The sequence below is a fragment of the Theropithecus gelada genome, chromosome 14, assembly GCF_003255815.1.
Source record: "Theropithecus gelada isolate Dixy chromosome 14, Tgel_1.0, whole genome shotgun sequence".
Lineage (NCBI taxonomy): Eukaryota > Metazoa > Chordata > Mammalia > Primates > Cercopithecidae > Theropithecus > Theropithecus gelada.
In genome coordinates, this window is record NC_037682.1 from 54,905,275 (window position 1) to 54,923,285 (window position 18,011).

Sequence of the window (18,011 nt, forward strand, 5' to 3'; positions counted from 1 at the left end):
GTCTTTTTTGTTTTCTGAGTAAACCAAATAATCTGTATGTGTGCACTATTCACAATAGACAAGGTATGGAAACAATCTAAATGTCTGTCAATGGATGAATTAAAAAATGTGAAAAATACATACACAATAGAATATTGTATCTGTATACACACACATACACACACACAAGGATATTATTCAGCTTTTAAAAAAGAAGGAAATCCCACCATTTGCAACCATGTGGGTGAACCTGCAGGACATTATGCTAAGTGAAATAAGCCAGGCACAGCAAGACAATATTGCATGATCTCACTTATATGTAGAATCTAAAAAGGTCAAACTTGCAGAAACAGAGAGTAGAATGGTGGTTGCCAGTGACTGGGGGGTGGGAGAAATGGGGAGATGTTGGTCAAAGGATTCAACTTAATATTTCAGTTATGAGTTGAATATGTTCTGGGGATCTAATGTACAGCATAATGTATTGTGTACTTGGAATTTGCTAAGTATTGTCCACCATACAAAAAGGTAACTATGTGAGTTGGTGGATATATTAGTTAGCCTGACCGTGGTAATCATTTCACATCAAAACATCACACTGTATGCCTGGAATATATGACATTGTATAAAAACATTGTATCGAGGTAATGAAAACATCACATCGTATGCCTTGAATATATACAATTTTTATTTGTCAACTATACCTCAATAAGGCTGGGGGAATAAAGAGTAAACTGCATTTGTCCCCTAATCAAGATGGCTCTGATCATCATGATGTGAGAATAAATGCTCCGGCTCCTGCCCCTGGAAGCTCCCACCAGCCCAAGCCTAACTCTGTGTTTTTGTTCTAAACCAGCAGGGTCCTCCTACCACAGGGATATCTTACAGTCCACCCCCCACGATTGTCCTGACTGGGGATGCCACTTCACCAGAAGGAGAAACTGACAAAAACCTGGCCAACAGGTACAGGTGCCTGATCCTTGCATTGTGACGAACAATATGTCCTAGAACATGAGGATCTGAGAGCTATATTTTTAAACAAATCTTTTCTTTTTTCTTGTATCATTTTATTGACTAAACTATAATCAAGCAGTTTTTCAAAATACGAGAGAGAAATTGGAATTTTTCCATTTCTTGGCCTCCCATGGAAAGGGCTAGTCTTTAAGAAAAGCATAAATCACCGCAGGGGAGTTCGAGGTCAGGAGTTCGAGACCAACCTGGCTGACATGGTGAAACCCCATCTCTACTAAAAATACAAAAATTAGCTGGGTGTGGTGGTGCATGCCTGTAGTCTCAGATACTCAGGAGGCTGAGACAGGAGATTCACTTGAACCTGGAAGGCAGAGGCTGCAGTGAGCCGAGATCGCGCCACTGCACTCCAGCCTGGGCGACAGAGTAAAATTTAGTCTCAAAAAAAAAAAAAGAAAAAGAAAAAAGAAAGAAAGAAATAATATACAGGCATCTTTTCACCTATTTTCAAGTCGTGGATTGATTTTCTGAACAAGATGACTGTTCTGTCTTTCAGAGTTCACAGTCCCCACAAGAGGCCTTCTCACAGACACTTGAAGGTGTCCACTGCCTCCCTGACATCTGTGGGTAAGGACCAGGGCAATCTAAGTCATGTTTGAGTAGAAAGACTGAGGTCTGGCAGCATGGCTGGGCTTGACCCCTTACTCTCTCCTTCTCTTCAAGGTGGTCCCTCCCTATATGCCCAACAAGACAGGGTAGGTCAGCCCATCTGGGTCTAGGAGAAACATATTTAATTCAGTTTTCGTTGCTCAAAAGACAAGACCAGGGCACGAAGAGGAAGATGCAGAAGTCAAAGAAAGAAAGAAAGAACAGCTGAGTGAAGCTTGTTTCTGAGGTTTAGGGGGCAGAGTCCTCCAGCCTCTGCTAGAGAGGCCCACATCCAGGTTGGAGTGGGTGCCTGAGTGTAAGGCCGGCTACCCTGGTCATCTGCTCATCCCCAGATGGTGGCTCACTATCTGCCCTGGGCTGTTGGAACATAGATATCATACAGAGTTGGTCACTGCCTTAATGCTGCTCATAGACTATGAAGAGACTGAGAAATGAGCAGATAATTGGGACCTTGTAAGATAAGGGCCTGCACAGAAGAACTAGGCCAGCCAAGGCAAGAAGGGGACCGAGCAAGTCTCTCTGGGGAGAGGAAGTTTTAGGAAGGTATTCCAGAGGAGGAATACCTTGAGTTGTGCCTTAGAGAGCTGGACAGATAGGCGAGGGAGGAAGGGCATGCCAGGGGGAATATGAAACACACTGAAAGAGCAGGAACCTCCATGGAGCATGTTGCTGGCAACTGAAACTCTGCCATGTGTACCAATTGGGACTTTTTCAAATGATAGAAACCCAACTCAAACTACCTCACACCAAAAAAAAATTTACAAAAGCCAGCGCTTGTGATTTCAGGTAGTGCTAGATCCAGGTGCTCAAAGTGGATTATTAGCAATTGTCCCATTCCATCTCTTGAACCTTTTTTCTTGTGTGTTAGCTTTCTTCTTGGCAGACTCTTCAACACATGGTAGCCAACAGCTACCAGCAACTCCAAGCTTACGCCCCATCAGTGGAGAGTTCCTCTTCCCCATATACTCCACACCAGGATTGCCTCTCAATGGCTTCACATGGCCGTCCCTGAGCCAATCTCTGTGGCCAAGGGGATTGGGTTCATTGATTGGCCAAGACTGGTCCACATTCCCACTCTTGGCACAGGGGAGGGGGGTTAGCTAATGGGGAATCAGAGGGGTTTTTACCAAGTGAAAACCAAGGAGCTGCTGCCCAAGGAAGAATAGAACCTGATGGAGGCGAAATGGGAGCTGTTCACTCCAGCAGGGCTGAAGTGGAGGGACTCGGGAGTATGTGGGGCCAGCAAGATTGGCTGAGACCAGTTTGGGGTTTGGATGCCACACTGAGGAGCATGAGAAATCCCCATGAGATGAGGTAGAGAATGGCTTGGCCAGATGTGGCTCTGATAGCCACTCTGATAGGCAGTGGGGGATAGGACGGAGGGGCTTGCCTGAGGGCAGGGACCTCTTAGGTGGCAGACATAGTTGTCCAGGTAAGAGTTAATGAGTGCTAGCGAGGCTGAGGCAGGAGAATCACTTGAACCCAGGAGGTGGAGGTTGCAGTGAGCCGAGATTGTGCCACTGCACTCCAGCCTGGGCCGCAGAGTGAGACTCTGTCTCAAAAAAAAAAAAAAAAAAAAAAAAAAGCTAATGAGCAAGAATGGAGATGAGGAACAGGCTCCAGAGATGTTTATAGGTAAATGCAGGGAGGACTTGATCAACTGATTGGATGTTGGGGGAGGGAGAAGTGGGGAATGACTCCCGTGATCCTGAGCAGCCAAGTGAGAGGTGGTGCCATTCACCCACCTCATCCAGAGGGGCAGTTTTGGAGAAAAACGGGCGTGAACAATGTGAGTGGAGGGAAGGTGGTCACGGGGTTGTGGCCGTGGCCGGTGATCTTTGGTCTCCCTCTTTTATTCACAAACCTTAAGCGCATTAGCTTGTGAAAGAAACAGACCGGAAACAGGAATGCACTGGGGGTGCAGATGGCGCCAGAGGTAGGGCTCCTGGGTGACCTTCCCTTCCCAACAGAGTTTAGGAAAATTCTGTGAACCTGAGATGGCTCCAGGACCATTTGTGATGGAGGACCACAGGCCATAAGCCAGAGGCGCCAGGCCTAGAGAGGAAGCCAGTGTCTGTCCCTATGTGACTCTCTTGATGGCACTGGGCTGAGGTTTGGCTGTCTGGTCAGCTGTGGGCAGAGTCCCTGGGGTGAGGTATGGTGTGGCATGGCCTCAGCCTGGGGCCATGGAGGCAGCAGCTCTCACCCCAGCTCACCCTCCTTCTGCAGATCCCACGGGGCACATCATTGACCTGGTGAATGACCAGCTGCCAGATATCAGCATCTCAGAGGAGGACAAGAAGAAAAACCTGGCGCTGCTGGAAGAAGCCAAGTTAGTGAGTGAGCGATTCCTGACCCGCCGTGGGAGGAAGTCCAGGAGCAGCCCCGGAGACTCCCCATCAGGTAGGGTGGGCCGGGATGTACAGGTGGCTACCCTGAGCCCCTCTAGGGTGGGGAGAGAAGGGCCTGGCACCAGCTGCAGGGGGCACCTCACCTCTGAGGAGGTTGCCTTGGACTCTCCTGCTCCTCTCAGCAGAGGTAGGGATTCTGTCCTGGGCTCCCTTCCCCTGATCTCTAACTGTGGGTGCTGGGAAGGATCCTAGGCCCTCTGGGGAAGGGGAGATGGTCTACGGGGAATTTCCGGGTTGGAGGGAATGTTTTCCTGGGCCCAGAAATCCTCCTGCTTCCTCTATGCTAGACTCACTTTTCTTCCTGAGCAAAAAGTTGGGCAAGTGTGTAAGTGTACTTAGGAGGACAAGGGGAGCTTTTGAAGTCAGGGCTACCCTGGGAAGTCTAGAAGGGGCAGCTCCTGGAGCTGTACCTGACAACCAACGCCAGGCCTCAGTTTCTGGACGGTGCCTTGAGGTCAGGCCAGACAGGCTGAGGAGTGTGACTCTATCCTCGAACCCCCAAATGGCCTGAGGACACCCCTCTTGGGCAGCAGCAGGGAGGAGTTGGGCTGTAACAGGAGCATCATATGGCAGTCCAGCATCAGCCCCTGAGCCCAGCAAGGCAGACCCAGTTCCCAGGGCCTGGGAATACCTAAAAGGATGTCTTTGCCAGGTTGAAGTCCTAAACCTTTACGAATGCCAGCCAATTTGTGTCTGTCTTCACAGCTGTTTCCCCAAACCTCAGCCCCAGCGCTTCTCCTACATCCTCTCGAAGCAACTCGCTTACAGTCCCCACCCCACCAGGTGAGGCCCAGCTGCCCGGGGACTTCCCGCCCTGCCTCTTGCTCTGGGTGGCAACTCAGCCTGGACTGATCAGCATGCCTGCCAGCCTGCAGGCTGCCCCTTCAAGAACTCTGTTTGGCCCCTTCACACCCACAGCAAGACCCCTCTCCAGGGGCCATTTGCTGGGCCACCCAGAGGAGGCAGATAGACTTTCTGTTAGTGTCTTGGCCTTGTGTTGGGAGGCAGATGTACCCCAGGGTCAGGAAGGCTGGGTGGGAAAGGGGACTAGGACAGCCTCTCTTGCTCAGGGAGGCTCAGAGAAGCCCCCAAGAGCTTATACGGAAAGGCCTCTTTGGGGTCTGACTTCTTCCCTTTCATTAGGCTGTGCCCAGACTACACCCTCCAGCCAACAAGGAAAGAGGGAGGGTGCCAGGAAGGGCAGCTGGCCCTCATCAGTACAGCGGGGCACGCTCAGGTTGGGGCCAGGCAGGCTGGGCCCAAATCTCAGTGCTGACATTTCCTGGCCATGAGACTTTGATTTCTCTGTGCCTCAGTTTCCTCCTGTGGTCTCTGTGAACATTCGGTGAGGGCCCACCTGAGAACCTGGCACATGGGAAGTAGTCAGCAAATCTTCCAGGCCTGAGATTGTGAGGGGAGGATAGTCTGGGGAGGGAGATGTGGCTGAAAGCACGGCTGAGGGCCTGGGCTGCTGGGCCTCACTCACTAGTGTCTGGACCCTTCCAGGTTTGGATGTGTGCAGTGGTCCGCCATCCCCTCTGCCTGGAGCGCCACCACAGGTGACAGGACCCACCCCTCCCCGCTGCTGGGCTGTTTCTATGCCAATGGGTCTCTCCCCTTACTCTGAATACCAGGAGGCCCTTCGTGACCCACTGGAGATGAGGGTGCTGGGTGGAAGGCATGCTAGGGGGCCCCCTTGGGGATATTTCAAGAGGAAACATGGTCTCTTCCCATTCCTGACTGACTCGTGTTCACCTTCTCCAGCAGAAGGGGGATGAGGCCGACATCTCTTCACCTCACCCTGGCGAGCCTGTGAGTTTGAGCTTTGCTCCCTTTGGATGATTTGAGCGTGGGAGGCACAGTCTCCTAGAAGCCTAGGCTGGCCCCTGGGCAGCCTTCAAGTGTGTGTGCATGCACACGTATGAGTGGAGGGTCAGGGCCAGGAAAACAGCAGATTCCCCTGCCCTATAGTGACTAGAAGTCTAAGGTGGAGGGGTGGGGAGGCAGGATTCAGGGGGATGAACTCCGTGGAGGCAATACTCACAGCGCTGACCCCTAGTCAGGCTGCTGGTTGGAGACAAGGGGGACCTCCAGGCCAGGTGAGACTGGCTCCTGTCAGCTCCAGTGGAAAGGGCAGGAAAGCGCCAGCCCCTGCCTGGGATTCTGTCTGAGGAAGCCGGGGAAACCTCATCTTTGTTGATGAGCAACAGAAGCACCCCACCCTGCTCACAATGAGGGGCCCATATGCTCAGTGTTTCAAGCGCAGCAGTAGAATTTAGTGTCACCTGGAACTGGGTCAGGGATACAGTCCTCTGGAAGAGTCTCAGCACACTTGAGGCAGCCACACAGACCCCCAGACCCACGTGCTGCTCACAGCCCAGGTTTCCCTTGGGGAATGAACAAAGTAAACTAACACTGCAGAATCTTAGAGCTTCTGAGCAGGAAGACATCACCTTTGCAAGAATCGCCCCATCCAATGATCCTTAACCTCTTTGGATCATGGAACTCTGAGAAATTGTTGAAAGCTGTGGATGCTCTTCCTGGAAAAACGCCCTCCACACACAGATATACACATACGTCATTTCAGAGGGTTCACCAACCTGGGTCCCTAAGAGTTAAGGGCCTTGCTAAGCAGCACCAAGGCTAGATCTGGGGCAACTGAGTTAGGGCCAAAGCTGCTTTCTATTCAAGTTTCCTCAGCTCCTATCCCTTGGGAAATTCTTGGCTGGTTTTGAATTGCAGGTTCCATTTTCCTGTTTTACAAACCTCAGGCAGAAGCCCTCTCCTTCCACATCATCCACTCATACCCCATACACACTTATACAAATGGGCCCCTTGGCAAGGTGTGTGGGGGCAGAGACTCCACAGCAGAAGTGGCCCCACCTGTTTCCCCTCAACCTGCCCCCAGGGTTCCAGCTCTACCTTGTCTTTTTCAGAATGTCCCCAAAGGGCTAGCTGACAGGAAGCAGAATGACCAGAGGAAAGTGTCTCAGGGCAGGCTGGCTCCTCGTCCTCCTCCAGTTGAGAAGTCCAAAGAGATTGCAATAGAACAAAAGGAAAACTTTGATCCCCTCCAGTACCGGGAGACCACACCCAAAGGCCTAGCTCCTGTCACAAACAGCAGTGGGAAAATGGCCCTGAACAGCCCTCAGTCTGGCCCCGTGGAGAGCGAGCTGGGGAAGCAGCTCTTGAAAACGGCCTGGGAGGGCAGCCCTCTGCCGAGAAGTCCAACCCAGGATGCGGGAGGAGTGGCTCCCCCAGCCCCCCAGGGGAGAAGCCCAGCTGGAGAGCCGATGGGGCCCAAGGCTGGCTCCAAAGCTGAGCTTCCACCCACTGTGTCCCGCCCCCCCCTGCTGCGAGGGCTCTCCTGGGACAGTGGACCTGAAGAACCTGGCCCCCGGCTGCAGAAAGTGCTTGCCAAGCTGCCACTGGCAGAGGAAGAAAAACGTTTTGCAGGCAAAGCCGGTGGCAAGCTGGCCAAGGCCCCTGGACTCAAAGACTTTCAGATACAAGTGCAGCCCGTGCGGATGCAGAAACTGACCAAGCTCCGAGAGGTGGGTTCCTGGGGGCCAGTTGGGCAGAATGTGTACTCCAGGTACCCCCTGGGCTGAAGACCTTAGGGCTGAACAAAGTAAACTTAGGGCCCCTGGCCAGGGCAGCTCTGGCCTGGACTTGGGCCTTGTGGAGGCGTAAATTTTGCCACTCTGAGAAGTCAGGCCTATTTATGTGGCATCTCTTTCCTAAACACCCGTTTTAGGTGCTTTTTATGTCAGTTACCAGGCAGAGCTCAGTCTAGAATCTAGGGGAAGGCAGACGTGTGGAGGGACATGTGGGCCCCTCAGTCCTGGGCTGCTTTCCTCCTCCAACTGGAGTGCAGTGGCTCATAAACAGGAATCCCTTGATGGAATGTCCAGTCATGCCTAGGATTAGCTAGCAAGGGTGAAATAGTGATTTCCTTTGCGATGGCCCCAAGCCTTCCTTCCTGATGCCTGTTAACAAAGGCGTTAAGTCCATCTGCAAGTGTGACGGCTGCTCCGCCCATGGTGAGTTTCTTCCAGTGGCCATGGTGTCCCCCCCAGCTTCTGCTGGCCATCAAACCAGGCACAGCGGTCTCGCACGGGGCTGCCGCCCTATGCAGGGTATGGCGGGGCATCCAGAGATAGAGACCAGGTAACAGGACAAAGCAATCCTGACCAGTCCTGTCTCCTCCAGAAGGCCCACTTGGAATACAAACCAAGGCACCTGGATTCCACAGAGTGGGGCCCAGCACCCCCAGAGCGGGAGGTTCCTCCTGGCTCCTCTACAGAGGGGAATGTAGGGCAAGGAAGAAAAGAATGTGCCCGATAACACTCAAGCACAAGTGAGGGGATTTCTGTGCTGGCACAGACACATTCCAATGCTGGCCACTATCCTATTCAGAAACCTTCATGATACTCTGAACTGGAGGCTCAGGGGAGCTGGGGCGTGGCTGCTGATGTTAACATTTTACACACAAAACTCTACCTAGTCAGAAAGACCCAACTAACTAGTGGATCAAACAGCACAGGGCCCAGAGGGGTTGCCAAGGTCCCAGATCTCTAGCGGAAGTTGGAGCCAAGGGGCCGACAGCCAGGGATTTACCTTCATGGGCCTCTGGTCATCAGAGCCTCCTCACTCCCTACACTCCTGTAGGTTTTGCTCACCCAGCGAAGTTACAGGGAACCTGGAGGCCCCATGTCACTAACCACTACCCTGGCACCTGAGCACCCAGCCCCTACCCGACTCCAGAGTGCTGAAGCTGATGGGCTGTGGGCCTCTGACTTGCTAAGCAAATGGGTAAAGGGTCTTTGACCATGACTTCCACTTGGATCACGAGCACCCTCTGCTGGCCCCTTCCTTTCCTCCTTTCTCGGGGCACAAACCATTCCCAAGTGCCCTCTGCCACACGGCAGACTGAAGATCCATAAGTCACAGGGGCAAGGAGCTCTGCCAGGTGCCTTCACTCAGGGCCTTGGTCTGGTGCTAATTGGCTTAGAGCAGGTGTGAGCCCACTTGGGCCACATACCTGTGGTCAGCATCCCATCTCTCCCTGGGCTCTGCCAGCTGAGGCCCCAAGCCAGCAATTCTCAGGCCTCACTTTTCTGGAGAGTTTAAAAACTCAAGAGGTTCCATAAAAGGCCATTTAGGACCCGAGTGTGTGGGCTAATTGCAGCTCCTGGAAGTGAGCAGTCAGGAAGATCCAGCCAGCCATGAGAGCACCAAAGCTGTTTCCAGGAGCAGCGCCATACACACCCAGGGGACCCTCCTGTCCCAGAGCCCTTAGTTCTGCCCCTGTATGTCCTTTACGAACCTCAGCCACAGTGAGGCCAAGCAGTTCATTTACCCTGAAGCCCACAGACTTGTTTAAAAAGACCATGCCAAGGGTAGTCCCTCACCTGTGGAATGCGGTGCCGACAGTAGTGTTTCAGGCACCTTCACGGACTGGGAAAGGAACTGTTTCCTGATGCTTCTCAGGCCTCACCATGGCCATACCTGCCCACCCACCTCTCAGGCTGCCCCGCTTTCCCACTTCAGATAGTGGTTACAGAACCATAGACAGAGCCAAGAGAACAACCCAGCCCAGTGTCATCATCTGAAATGTTGTCTCTTTCTTTTACCACAAAGGAGCACATCCTGATGAGAAATCAGAACTTAGTGGGGCTCAAGCTTCCGGACCTTAGCGAAGCGACTGAGCAGGAAAAAGGTAGGTGGGATTGGGGCAGATACTGTCTCAGCGAGTGCTGATTTATCTGTGCCAGATCAAGGAAGGTGAATGTGTAAACACAAGACTTCCTGTGTCTTCCTCAGGAAACATTTGCAGGTGAATGAATGAATCCGATTGTGTCTTCTGCCCCCTCAGCACCTCCAAACCTGCCTCCTTCCAGCCAGCCCCCAGGCCTTGCTGCCAGCCATCCCTGAGCCCTGCTGGCATCTAGTGGGCCTGGAAGGGTGCCTCAGGCCTGAACTTTTGACACTTCCTGTTCCTCGTACACCCAAGAAGCTGCCCAAATTGAAGAGTTCCTCTTTTCGAGGCATCACGACCATCTCTTGCTTTCTAATCTGCTGTCACCACAAAGTCCATATCCCAGCCCTGCCCTGCTGGGTAGCTGCGGGCGCCTTCCTCCGAGCCTCCAGTTCCCCGCCCACCTCCTGCCAGAACCATCTTCTGAAAATGAGGCTTCAGTCCCCACCCTGCCTCCCTGTCTGCACTCACCTTGCCGATGTTCTCAGTAGGGTTCTGATCCCTCTAGATCTGGCTGGGCAGGTCCAGCCCTGCTCCCAGTGCCCCCAGCATCCTTCCTCGGCCCCATTCTCCAGCATGAGTATGTCGAGCCCCACTGCGAGTTGGAACTGTAAGTGCCGCTATCACTCAGCCATGTGACCCGGGCAAGCTATTCAGCCTCCCTGGGCCTGATCCCCGCTGCATATAAAACCAGGCTAAGAACAGTACTTGCCTTCTTAGGTGATTATGGAGATTAAAGCAGCTAATATCTGTAAAGTACCTAAAACAGTACCTGGTATGTGACAGGTGTTATCTAGGTGTCAGCTATTATCATCCCTAGAGAAGAAGTCCCCAAGGGCAGGAGTGTGTGTGTGTCCACTGCTTACAACAATCCCTGGCACTACTAGGGTCTGCATAGGTATTTGTTGAATGAACTAATGAAATTGTATGAGATGTGGCAGGGGGCTAGGTGAGCCTGTAATCCCAGCACTTTGGGAGGCAGGTGGCTTGCTTGAGCTGAGGACTTTGAGACCAGCCTGGGCAGCATGATGAAGCCCCATCTCTACAAAAAATACAAAAATTGCCCAGGCATGGTGATGCACACCTGTAGTCCCAGCTGCCCGGGAGGCTGAGGTGGGAGGATTGCTTGAGCCTGGGAGGTCAAGGCTGCAGTGAACTGTGATCGTGCCACTGTACTCCAGGATTTCACTCTGGTGTACAGAGTGAGACCCTGTCTCAAAATAAAAATTTTTAAAAAGATGTGACAGCAGCGTTGAGATAGGTATGTGAAAATAATCTGTAATTGTAACCATAGTGCCGTGAGGTGGATAAAGAGGCATGGGCAAGTGGAGAGGAATGAGTGTTTCCAACAGGCGAGACTCCTGGCTCTTCCCTCTTCCCAGGGCCTCTTCTCTGTGGCCACTCACCCTCTTGCCTCTGTGCCTCTGTCCCCGCGGCATCTCCCTCCTGCTGGGCTGTTGCCTTCCTCTCTGAATCTATGATACCTATTCCTTAAAGCAGTGGGTTAGTCCCACCAGCTCTGCAATCTTCCTCCTTTCTTGACTTTCTTTTGTATTTTACTCTATATACTATTCCCTTTTTCAGAGGGGGTGGGGGACTATTTTTTATTGTAAATATATATAACTTTCAACTTGCCATTTTAGCCATTTTTAAGTATACAGTTCAGTGGCAGTAAGTACATTCATATTATGCAACCATCACCACTATCCATTTCTAGAACTTTTTCATCATCGCAAACTGAAGCACCATACTCATTAAAGCAATAACTCCTTATTCCCTCCCTCCTCAGCCGCTGGTGATCACCTTCTACTTTCTGTCTCTATGTATTTGACTGTTCTAGATCCCTCCTAGAAATGGAATCATACAGTATCTGTCCTTTTGTGTCGAGCTCATTTCACTTAGTAAAACACCTTCAAGTTTCATCCATGTCACTTACTCCTTTAAATTCAATCTTAATTAATAAATTTCCCATGGCACTTTCCACAGTATAAACCATTTTCACCTCTGATTTTATGTAATCTTCCCAGTTAGCTAAGAGGAGCAGGGATTCTTGCTCTTATAGTTGAGGAAACTGAGGCCCAAGGATCTCCTGACTCAAAATCTCATGGTTTGGCCATCTGATGAACAGTTTTACAACTTTTTTTTAGCTGTACAACATTTCAGACAAGCTGATTTGTAGGAGACCAGTGTGTTGGGGAGACACAAGTGGGGCTGCTCTAGTTGAAGGGGATAGAAGGGCTTGGATCCTGCATCTTCTGAGACTGTGGGCCCAAGGTACCTCCAGGGACCCAGGCTTCACAGAGCACCATTTGAAATTCCTTGCCCCGCTTCAAGCTGCTGGGAGCCAGTCTCAGCATAAGAGCCCTCTGTTTATGGATGCTTGTGTGAATGTGTCCAGGATGTCACTAACAATGGTGGAAGCCCCTAGTCTGAACAATAGTAACTTACACCTACCTATTTATTCAGCTTTAGTAAGAAGGTTCCCAGAAGTAAAATTTCAAACGGTATTTTTCCCCGAGGGCTAAATGTTTTAAATAAATTAACCATCTTTAGAGGGATCTTTTGAAAATGCAGTGTATACTTCTCTACTTATAATTTTAAATTTACTAAAGCATATTTAAAACACTGGAAAAAAAACCTTAACTTTAAAATTTCACCCACAACCCCATAAATTCTGAAAAACAATTTTTTTCCTTTGCAATATTTGCCTGTATTTATAATGTTTTCGGTTGATTCGATGAATAGATACGGCTTCTTTTTCTTATTATTTTATACTGAGTAACTTCTCCTCAGTTATGATTTAATGGGTGCATAATTCCTTTTGTATTAACATATCTGTTGTTCTTTGAACTAGGATTAACAACACTAGTATAAACAATTATGGACTGTTAGCTGTTTTCTTTCTTCCTTTAAATTATTCCCTTGAGATAAATGTTCAGACTTGAGAATCACAAAGTTAAAGAGTAGAAACATTTGCATTTCCCAAATTACTTGCAATGAATAATGCTACTGACAAAGACTGAATGGACATCTTTCTCTTACGCGTTACCCGCACTGGTGTTTGCTTCTGCTCCTTGTTATTCAGAATATATTAAGAATAATCAGTAATTATCATTGTTATAACTTTATTATTATTAGTGTGAAGTTTCATTATTATTTCAATTAATTTGCTAGGAAGCTCAAACTTAAAATGTTAAAATAGTCATTTTATTTTCTTTTTGGGTGAATTAACTTCTCACTTCTTTGCCCGTGTATCCATTTGGGTCTGGGGTTTTTCATTGATTTGTTTGTTTTCTGTTGGTAATATATGTAAACTTGATATATTATAGATAATAGCCCTTAATTGGCTTTATCTCCTTTTGGGGTCTGTATTTTAATATATTTTCAGTCTTTTTTTTTTTTTTTTTTTTTTTGCTTTTTAGTAAGTTTTGTGTTTTTTTAGAGGAATTTTAAGGAGTTTATATAATCATGTTTGCCTATCTTTCCCTTTGAGAAGTCTTCTATTATTTCAATCATTATAAAAATACTACTTCTCCCCAGTTGTAATAATAGATCTATTTTTTACTAGTTTATATTTATTTTGCTAATACCTCTGAAACTTATTTTAATATATATGTATTTTAAGATTTGAGGTCTTTTTACCTCAATAATATTTTAATAGTGTTTGTAGTTCTCTTGTGGCTTAGTCATATGTTACATTCTTTTTTATATATACACCAAAAACTAGTTCTGGGCTCCTGATTCTGTTTTATTGGGATCAATACCACCCCATTTTAATTACTGCTGCCTTATATTTTAGTGTGCAATGGGGTTAGTTTTTCCTCATTGCTCTTCTTTTTCAGAATATTCATTGATATTCTAGATACAGCGATTCAGTGCAAAATAATAGAGCAATTGGACTACAAGTCAGGAGATTTGAGCTCATGTCCCCGTCCAGACACCAATTAACAGAGTCCTTAAATGTGTTCCTCCACCTCTGTGGGCCTCCATTCCCATTTGAAATGTACACTATTTTGTATAACATTCTAATTGTGTTTGCTGTAAACCTACACATTGAATTCAGAAGAACTGTCTAAGTTTTGTTTGCTTTACAGTTTATAGACCTTTAAAGTACTTTGCAGACATTTAGTTCTCATTCAGGCACATGGTTTGTTCCTCTACTAATTTACATATTTCCTTCTTTCTCCTCTATTATATACATCTTCCATCTCTCTTACTGGGGCACATTCTATGTAGCTTTTTGCTTAAGACTCTTTTCGTATTAGATTTTCTAGCTAATAATTTGTGGCATAGGTGAATAGTGCTTGGTGTCATACATGTTTCTTGCATAAAAAATATTGTTACCAAATGGTAGAGTGATTACTATAGTGATTAATCAGTATGATTATTATTACTAGAGTGATTACTACATGCCAGATACTGTGCTAAGTGCCTTCTGATACCTAATGCTCACAACAATCTTGGGAGGTGACCTTATTTCACTCATTTTACAAATAAGGAAATCGAGGTTTGGGGAAGTTAAGGTCACGTGGTTATTAATTGCTAAAGCCGGAACTGGCACCCAGATGTGTCTAACTTAAAAGACTCTTGACCACTTTGCAGAACACCTTTCTTTTTCAAATTCACAATCAAACCATCTGTTATTTTTATTTTATCCAATTCGCCATTTGTCTTATTTGTATGCTTGTGTGTGTGTGTGTGTGTGTGTGTATTTCTCAGTGTGTATCTGTATATGTTTTACTACTTTGGCAATATTCCCTAATTCAATAATGGTGATAAGGAGAACATGTGCCTTGATTTTTTTTTTTTTTTTGAAACGGAGTCTTGTTCTGTCACCCAGGCTGGAGTGCAATGGCATGATCTCAGCTCACTGCAAGCTCTGCCTCCCGCGTTCAGGCCATTCTCCTGCCTCAGCCTCCCGAGTAGCTGGGACTACAGGTGCCCGCCACCTCGCCCGGCTAATTTTTTGTATTTTTAGTAGAGACAGGGTTTCAGCATGTTAGCCAGGATGGTCTCGATTTCCTGACCTCGTGATCTGCCTGCCTCGGCCTCCCAAAGTGCTGGGATTACAGGTGTGAGCCACCACGCCCGGCCTTGTTTCTGTTTTTAACTGAGTTGTTTTTTATATTTTTCTCTCAAGCATCATGTTGTATCTTGTTACTAAATAGAGGCACAATTTCAATTTTTATTTTATAGTTATACACTAAAGTATATGATAGGTAATATAAAATATTAAAATACAGAATTTATACTTTTTATTTCTTTAAGAAAATATTTTTCAAGTTTCAAGATACATGTTGAATTTTGTTAAATGTGCTATGGATATCTACTGAAAAAATCATGTATTATATTTAATAAATTAAATATTTCCCATATATGAAAATGATTTTCCATAGAAATAAACCCTTGTGGTGTGACAGTGAAACTCATTTGATCATAGTTTATTTCTTTTATATGTACTACCAAATTCTATATATGAGTATTTCTTTTAAAGTACTCTGCAACTTTCCTGCATTAGTTAAGATAACATCTAAGTTGCTATAACATAGAGACCCAAACACAATAATGTATAGGAGAGAGAAGATCGTTTCACTCTCAAGAAACAACTCCAAGGGGAACTGATCAGGTTAGCAGCAGGCAGTGCTCCATATGATCATTTGGGGACCCTCACTCCTTCCCTGTTGTCATTTTGCCATGCCCTGAGGTGTTAGACTTGATACAAGGTCGAAGCTGGATTATGGGCAAATCTGGCTTCTCATGTGAGGGAAGGGGAGAGAATGGAAGTCCAAGCTTCCTTTCTTAGCACAGGAGTTGCACATACCCCTTCAGCTCCCACTGCGTGGGTGATAAGATGGTCACGTGTCCATACCTAGCAGCAAGGGAAGCTGGGGAATGTGACTGCTGGTGGGACAGCTGGCCCTATGCCCAAATTAAACTCCATTCGCATGGAAGGCAGACAAGACATGTTGGGGGATGACTAGGTGCTTCTGTCGCATTGTCGTTTCTACTGAACAACATACTGTAGACAGTTTCTCATTTAAAGCATATGGAACTTTAAACATTTTTAACTGTTTTATTGTATTATGTAAGAAACACTGTATTATTTGACCTATCTCATTAATATTTATGTTGTTTCCACTTTTTTCTCTATTAAAAACAATGTTATAATGAATACACTCTTACATAGATCTTTATAGAGATCTGTTTTTTCCATGGGCTACTATTCTAGAATTGCAATTGATTTATTAAAAGTATTTACTTTTAAATATATATGTGCATACTGCCAGATTAACTTACAAAAAATATACCAATTTAGACATCTACTACCTACAGCAAAACTTTATTATCCAATATTAATAGGGCATAAGATGCATCTTAGAAGTAAAATTATCAGTCAAATGAATTTGATTCCTATAAGCACCAAATTTTAAAACTAAAATTAACCATGGTCGGTGTCCAACAACATATACTCCCTCTCATTTTCTGTCAGTTCTAGGGTCTGGATGCTTAAGAGCTCAAACTGCGTCACTTACCAGCTGCAAGGCCTTGGTCAAAGTTCTAATTCTCTCCACGCTTCAGTTTGTTCATCTTTAAAAGGAGGTTAATAATAGTACCTACTTTACTAAGCTGCTGTAATGTTTGCATGTGATATTGGTCTTTATTCCAGCAGGAACCTGGCATACATTTTCATTTCTGTCATTTAGGTTGCAGAACTCTATCTTGCCAGCCAAATGGATATTTTCGTACACTGTGCTCCACAGTGCTAGAGATGTGGTGGGCAACCCTCTGTGTTTAATGAATACTTGCAGACTTGTGACTTTCTTTTCTCATATTCTGAAAGCCCCATCAAAGAGCCCCATCCCCTCCCATACCCAGGATAAAAGGCTTTGGGAGCATTTTATGAGAGCTGGCTCAGATTATGTTTATAGGCTCTAAATACAACCCTGCATATGAACTCGTGGGGAAAACTCCAGTCTCTTATGATGGTTGTTGGCTGTTCCTTTGAGAAATGGGAAAAGATAATTATCAGAACATTCTGGAGTCTGAAGAATTTTGGCTCTGCTTCAGTTTGTGAGGACTGGGAGGCTCATTTCTGTGCGGCATCTAGTCTTTCCAACAACACAATCAGTTCCCTTCTCAGAAACTCTATTGTATGCTGTTTTGATCTTTGATCATTTGCAGGTTATTTCAAGCCAAAGATGTGAGACTGACACTGGGCCAGTTCTTAGGTTGTGTGCTGGGGATGCATTAAGTGGAAAGGGTTCAGGCCCTACCATCAGGGAGAAGGCCTTGTCCCAGCTACCATTATCAGTCCCCTTGGCTATCGCAACAGCCTGCAACCTGATTCCTCTCCCTGCGTTCCCAACCCCCAACCCAGCTCACACCATGGCCAACATAGCAGCTGCAGGGATCTCTAAAAGGCAAATCTGTTTCAGCATCTTCAGAGGCTTCATTCTGCTCTTAGGAAGAGCACTTGAATCCTCAGTAGAACCTGCAAGTTCCTGGGTGGTTAACCCCACCCACTTCCCCAGAATATTCTAGGGCCACACTCTCTCACTCACAATATTTTGGCCTGCCTTCAGCAGCTCATTCTTTCCTCTTCTTAGGCATGGCACATGCTGTCTTCGGCGTGGAATGTTCTTCCTCTCTCCCTCTTTGCCTAATGAACTCCCACTCAATCTTTAGATATCTGCTCACGTCACTTTTCTTGGGAAGGGTTTGCTGGTACCTTCAGATCCCTTCTCTTTTGTAAAATCTCTCAGTGTGAAATTGTTTGGATGTTTCTCTGATTAATCTCTGTCCCTCTGGACAATGAGCTCCAGAGGATGTGGCATGTCAGTTTTGCTTAGCATTGCATCCTTAGCTCCCAGCTCATTGCCAGGGACATAGTAAACACTCAATAAACATTAAATAAATGTGTGAACAAATGAGCTCACCTTCACTGTCTAGGAGAGGAAACGTAAGGATAGAAAAAGTCACTACGATAAATTATGATAAAACTTTAACAGGCCGTAAAGTACCTAGGAACAAAGAGGAAGAAGCAGCTAGCTCAGTGGGGTTGAGTCAGGGAAGGCTTTCAGGAGGAGCCACCTTGATCTGGGGAAGAGAAAGTCATCCCAAGCAGGGCGACAGCAGAAGCAAAAGCATGTAGGCATCTTTTAGTGCTTGGCATACTTCAGGAACAGAAGGAATGTCATGTGAACTAAGTGTGAGCTACATGTCCC

General features: G+C 47.0%; 1 protein-coding gene across 7 annotated transcripts in view; it reads left to right on the forward strand.

Moving 5' to 3' along the window:
* MRVI1 (murine retrovirus integration site 1 homolog) overlaps window positions 1–18,011 on the forward strand; it is a 119,246-nt gene that overhangs the window by 58,072 nt on the left and 43,163 nt on the right. For 2 of the 7 annotated variants that reach the window (XM_025355237.1, XM_025355243.1), the window contains 8 exons: window positions 836–939; window positions 1,502–1,572; window positions 3,844–4,017; window positions 4,731–4,808; window positions 5,532–5,584; window positions 5,793–5,837; window positions 6,962–7,579; window positions 9,669–9,747. In XM_025355237.1, coding sequence (XP_025211022.1) covers window positions 836–939; window positions 1,502–1,572; window positions 3,844–4,017; window positions 4,731–4,808; window positions 5,532–5,584; window positions 5,793–5,837; window positions 6,962–7,579; window positions 9,669–9,747 — 1,222 coding nt within the window. Of the gene's footprint in view, window positions 1–832; window positions 940–1,501; window positions 1,573–3,843; window positions 4,018–4,730; window positions 4,814–5,033; window positions 5,036–5,531; window positions 5,585–5,789; window positions 5,838–6,961; window positions 7,580–9,668; window positions 9,748–18,011 lie in introns of all 7 variants that reach the window. The other 5 variants (XM_025355236.1, XM_025355240.1, XM_025355239.1 and 2 more) reach the window with 5 other exon arrangements.